Source organism: Echinops telfairi, unplaced genomic scaffold (assembly GCF_000313985.2).
Source record: "Echinops telfairi isolate 266 unplaced genomic scaffold, ASM31398v2 ScPeMD7_7424;HRSCAF=8462, whole genome shotgun sequence".
Classification (NCBI taxonomy): domain Eukaryota; kingdom Metazoa; phylum Chordata; class Mammalia; order Afrosoricida; family Tenrecidae; genus Echinops; species Echinops telfairi.
The window spans coordinates 80,792,222-80,798,406 of NW_022111324.1; the positions used below are offsets into that span (position 1 = coordinate 80,792,222).

The 6,185-nt window shown below is 37.4% G+C and overlaps 1 protein-coding gene across 1 annotated transcript in view; it reads left to right on the forward strand.

Annotated features, from left to right (window-relative positions):
* Positions 1 to 6,185, forward strand: part of CNST (consortin, connexin sorting protein) — an 87,125-nt gene that overhangs the window by 65,235 nt on the left and 15,705 nt on the right. The window contains exons 7-9 of the mRNA XM_045298156.1: positions 1,247 to 1,268; positions 1,442 to 1,532; positions 6,050 to 6,185. The exon at positions 6,050 to 6,185 is cut by the window's right edge and continues 766 nt beyond it. Coding sequence (XP_045154091.1) covers positions 1,247 to 1,268; positions 1,442 to 1,532; positions 6,050 to 6,185 — 249 coding nt within the window. The remainder of the gene's footprint in view (positions 1 to 1,246; positions 1,269 to 1,441; positions 1,533 to 6,049) is intronic.

Here is a 6,185-nt window from a genome sequence, read left to right on the forward strand (position 1 = left end):
AAGATCGGGGAAACCTCAAAGTTGAACCCAAAGAGGGAAGACTGTCTACCTTAGCGAATAAAGAAACTGACTGAAGTCCAGAAACTGCTGGAAGAAGACAAATAGAGCTGCCATGGGCTCGCTAGCTGCTGAATTTGGGTCGCACGTAGCTAGGTGCTTTCAAGTTTAGGTGAGCATCTTGGCCTTAGCAAGTTTTGACTCGATGGACGCCAAGAGCATTGTGCAAAGATCTGCTAGCTTACAGAGCTGATGTTACTTTGCCATCATCTTTTAAACAAAACTGAAGCTCATTGAAGATGATTTCATGAAACTAATTAAAACTGGGACCAGTCTTGGTTTTAAACCAATACAATCCAGAGGGCAAAATCCAATACAAATAGTGACTTCAGCCAATCCGCTGGATGAGAAAGTTATGGTAACTGTTTGGAGGGAATGCAAAAGGGTCATCTTGAGAGTTTTTCAAGGACATGGACTGGGCCTTTTAAAGAAGAAGCTTTAAGAAAATCGAAAACTGCATTGGTGAGAAAAATGGGCCAGGAAACTTTTTGGTTTCATCTCCTGTTATTATATAGAACAGAGTAGTTCTGTTTTATTGTGGCACAGATCATAATACCGTGCAGCAGTTTATTCAGCCTAAGGGTTATAGATACTTAGGTTGTTATCAGTTTAAATATTATGATTAAAGTAGCAACAAACCTTTTTTTGCCTGTCTTCAGGTGAATAAATGCATTCTGCTATTTTAGTTTTTCATGAAGATTTAATATTCAGAAAAAAAAAAGATTTAATATTCAGAAATTATGCATTTTTTAGGACAAGGCTAGGTGAAAAAAAATTGTGTTTTTATGTTGTCTGTTTCCATGGTTAATTCTAATAAAAATGATTTTACCATAACCTATTTTATATTATAATGCTATATTAACATAATTAATACTTATTATATGCAATGTTGATAAAATATGTTATCAGAATAGCTTTCTTTTCTTTATCTCTGTGTTAGCATTTGTAGTTCCTCTAGAGGTTTTTGGCAGTTATTATCTAAGGAAGCTAACACACGATGTAGCTGTACTTTGAACTCCATAAGCCAGTGGCAGTGTTTCAGCCATAAAAATATTCTGTGCTAATATTAGAATCCAGAGAAACTGGATTTTTTTTAAAAAAAACCTTTCCAGTGACATTTGTTTGGAAGTATATTGTTGCTGTAATTTTATTTTTTAATTTCTCTCTCTCTTTCTCTCTCTCTCTCTAGCCCTGTGTGCTCCAAACATAAGGTAAGAGATTGTTTATTTAGAAAATATTTATAGAAAAAGTATTAGTGTCTTATAATTTATGGACTCTGTTAAAAATAATGAAACCTTTCTCAAACTATTTTTAAGCTTTCTAATTCAATGCAACAGTTTGCAGAAAGAAAATCAGTGTTTTTTTGTTGTTTTTAACTTTTTAGATTGTAGCTGTAGAAAAATCCCTGGCAAGAGAATGCTTTACACAGTTGATAGTGTCTGATGAAGACCCAAATGAGCGAGTCAAAGAGTCAGGTATGTTTTTAAGTTAATTCAACTAAGGTGTGGAAGATGCTGCCCTCTCCCAATGTTTGACAAGTCTGTATTGCTGTGAAGAACTTGTCTTATCATTTACCCTTTTTAGATGTTTTCCTAGCAAAGTAGCAAAACAAGATTTCTTTTTAATATCACCCCAATTTTAAATGTTTGTTAGTAGAGATGGTAAAGCCTAAATTTTTTTTAAATATAAAATCACTTCCATGTTTTCATTAGGTGAAACAGAATATGGAAGGACTGTACAAATATGCTCTGAGTAGGATTGCCTTTAGTGTATTCATACATCTTTTTCTGTTTAAAGCCCCACAATGATTGTATTGACTTTGCATTAAGTTCCTTCTGTGGCTCTCGTTCTTTAAAGGCTCTGTGTGTGACAGAGGAGCGAGCTACAGTGGCACTGTGGCTCATGGTCATGTTTGAATCTTTTCTTGAGGAGTGACATTTTTATGATTTATCTGTAGCCATTTATTCTTGTCTCATTTTTGTTGACTAACCTATGACGTACTTTAATTTGTATATACACACCTCTAGTATTTGTCCACAATATTTCTTATCCAGCAGTGTGAATTGTATTTATATAACATAGTTAAGCTAAAATAATAAAATTTTTCTTAAATGAATTTTAGTTTTCTAATTTAATGTAACAATTTGCCCCCAAAAAATAATTTTGGGGGTATTATTTTCTTTATATGAAATCTTGGATAGGTAATCCATAGAGACAATAGCTAGATTAATAGTTCCTTAGGGTTATGGCAGGGGAGGCTGGGGGGGTGGTAATAGGAAACTATTAATAATTGGTACAAGAATGAAGGAAGTATTCTAAAATTGGTTGTGGTGTTGTCTACATAACTTTTGAAATATATTTAAACCATCAAATTGCAGGGTATGTGAATTATATGCCAATACAACTGTTAAAAAAAAGGTTATTTTGCTATTTGCTTTTAACTTTTTAGATAGTAGCTATAGAAAATTCACTGGGCAGACAATGCTTACACTTTTAATAGTGTTTAAAGAAGATCCACAACAGCGAGTTAGGACTTTTAGAAACTCTTTTTAATAATGTGGTAGTTTAAAAAAGTAAGTAAGTACTTTTTCCTGATTTATGATTTTTATACTAACTCATATTCCTTGGCTTTATATTTATGCACCTTGGAGTCTTGATACAAAGAAGCAGTGTCAGGTGTTTGGGCTGAGATTTCCTGAAAGGATAAGCTATGATATGCCTTCAACTTAACTAACCTTTTATTCATTATACTAATATACTGTAATACTGCCGTCAAATCAATCCTGACTCATAGCGACCTCATAGGACAGGGTAGAACTGTCTCTGGGTTTCCAAGACTGTCACTCTTTATGGGAGTAGAAAGCCCCATCTTTCTCTCTAACGGCTGAGCTTACAGATTGCAGCCTACCGCATGACCACTATACCACCAGAGCTCATCTAAGGTCTCATAAAAGCTTGTGGCTAGAAGGGCCATAGTAACTGACTACATCTTAGAGTGAGTGGTATCTAGCAGAGTTACCTCTCTTCATTATAAGGCACTTTAAAAAAATCTTATCCTCCTTTTATCAGATAATGGAGCCCTGGTAGCTCTGTCTGACTACTAACAGCAAGTTCCTAGGTTCAAAGCCACCAGCTGCTCCTCAGGAGAAAAATGAGGCTGCTCTCATAAAGATTTAATCCTGGAAACTCAAAGGAGCATTTCTGCTTTGCCCTGTGTAGTCACTATGAATCGGAATCAACTCAATGGCGATGCATTTTGTATTTTCTCCCTGGGTAGGAGGAGCCCTGGTGACACAGTTAAAGCACTTGGCTACTAGCCAAAGGGCTAGCATCTTGAACCCACCTTCCTCTGTGTGAGTGAAAGGTGGCATTCTGCTTCCTTAAAGAATACAGCCTGGAAGTCCTCCGAGGAAGTTCTACTCTGTCCTATAGGATTACGAGAGTCAGAAACGGCTAAATAGCTGGGGGATTTTCTAATTTTCCTCTGATGAGAGGCTAATGGATTTGTCTTGGGCCAGTGTATTTGTGTTCGTGTGTGTGTGTGTGTGTGTGTGTGTGTGTGTGTGTGTCTGTGTATATGCCCCCCATTGTCATTATTACATCATAAATCAGTAAAATACATTTTATAACATACATAAAGTGAAAGAAATGTAAACTTGAGGCCCCCTAGTGCACTCTGGGCAGCGATACTGTGAGCTGTTTGTGTCCGTTTGAGAAGCGGCACTGGTTGTTGCCTAGCTGTAGCTGGGTGCCACCTTTAGCTTGGCCTCTGCTGGCAGATATGAGGAGGCTCCAAAAAGTTCACGGAAACTTCACATCATTTTTTAATTCTATTTCTCTATGAACTTTGGGTGACACTCATGGGAAAACCGAGACATCACGTTAAAGGTATTCTCTGGACGCTTTGATTCACAACTAGCACACCTGGGTCTTCTGGTTTCTGATTGAATGTCGCATGTTTCAAGTGGTATGGATTCACAAAAAACATCAGCATCCCAAAGCCTACTAGCCAACATTTTATTATAGAGACTTGCCCAAGTCTGATCACATGTGTGTGTGTTAAAGGGAAATACAAAGTTTTCCAGCTTTTGTCTCCTCAGATTTATTATTCTGTTAATAAATGTAAGAAAACAAATACAGAGACATGCAAGAATATGAGAAAAGGGAAAATTTTAGAATAATTACATTTAAATGATTCATGGGAGTACTTCCAAAAGTCTGTGAAAATGGATAATGGAATTTTTCGACATTTTGGAGCCTCTCATTATATTAAAGAGCTTCTGTTCCACTTCAAATGCCTCATCTCCAATAACGCCTGGCCTGTAACGTGCAGTCTCCGTTTCCGGTGTCTTCATTCCTCTCTGCACTCCTCAGCCCCGGGCTCCTTATATGATGTGCGATTGCCAGTTCTCCTGCCCTGTGTAGGGACTGTGGGAGTCAGGGCCAACTCGGTGGCAGGGGCAGGTTGGCGGAGTTTCCCACAGGTGCTGTGTGGGAAAAGTGGCAGAGAAGGTGGACAGCAAGGGAGTGGGATGCGTTGAAGCTTTTTTCCTCTTGCTGCTACCCCAGGATGCCTCCCTTTAGGAAGTTGCTAGTAATTTGCAAGCATGTGAATCAGAGCTATTGTGTTCTCTAGTCTTGTCAATCAGAATCAATATTGCTTCTTTCTTCGGAGATTTTAAATTCTAAATGTTCATCATATAAAAAGATGCCCTTGATCTGCTATGTGTTAAATATACAGGTAGGGTAGTCCCTGACTTAATGACGAGTTTCTTTCCAACTCTGTCATAAGTCAGTTCAGATATAATGAATAACTCAATAAATTGAATGTTGCATTTTTTTCTGATTTTTCATTTTTATGATTATTGCCTTTTATTATCAGTATCATTACAAGTAAGATCTTTGTCTTTGGGGGGTTAAAATATTATATATAAACATATATATATTGCCTACATTAAAAAAACACAAATTATAAAACTTTATTCCAGCAATGAAGAATCGGATAATGTTGGCATTTGTGGTAATAACTGTACTGTGAAGGTTTTGGGTCACCATGGGAATGAGGATGTCATTTCTCATCAGCTATTTCTCTTTTTCCTCTTCCGCATTCTTTCTTCTTCAGCATTTCTTTCCTTTTTATAAAATCCATGAAGTCCTGCACTGTCAATCCTCATTTTTTGTGGTCTGTCATGACATCCAGTTAAAATTCAGAATTTTTGCCATATGGAAGATTTTCCCACTGACTTTTCTCTCCTAATCAAATGCTTAGAGGGCCTTCACATAACTCACCAATTTTTCTCTTATCTCCTGCATGCATTTTCGCATAACTTTCTCCCATTTTTACTAACAATAAGGTGTAGCCCCAAAAGAGGATGGTCTTAAATGAGGTTTGCGATAACTCAAGTACACTGTAAATCAGGGATTATTTGTACTGAAAGAATTTTTCTAAATTTTAAAAGATTCACTTAAATCAGATAAAAAGCCAATAAAGTTTAGGTATATATCTTATAAACCTTTAAAGATAGACTTTTCCAATTATAACGAAGACTTGATTTATTTTTACTCTTAATATATTTTTGAGGATTACCTAGTCATTTTGACATGTAATGGATTATTTACTAAAATGTTTAGTAAAGACATTGGAAGGTGCCCTGGTGACATAGTAGATTACTTGTTAGGCTGCTAACCACCAAGTCAGCAGTTCAAAACCACCAGCTGCCCCTTGGGAGAAAGATGAGGCTTTTCTATTCCCACAACAAGTTACAGTCTCGGAACCCCCCAGGGACAATTCTACCCTGTTCTGTAGGGTTGCTGTGAGTTAGAATGGACTTGATAGCAGTGAACTTGTTTTATTGGAAATAAATTGTTGTCTAACCGAATTCCCGTGTGAGAGGGTTCAAATAGTGTGTTGCACATATTTTTACCATGTCCCCTCTCGTCCGTTCTATACATAATGTCATTTTGAGTCTTAAGGCAACTTCCTTTCTTCCAGAGAGAGAAGAAACGTGTCTCGGCAGGCAGCCAAGTGAGGAAAGTCCACATGAAGGGGAGATTGACAGGCCGGTGGCTTCCCCCGGCCTTTCCGGCACTGCAGGGAAGAGCCGGCAGGAGGAGCCGCCCTGCAGGCC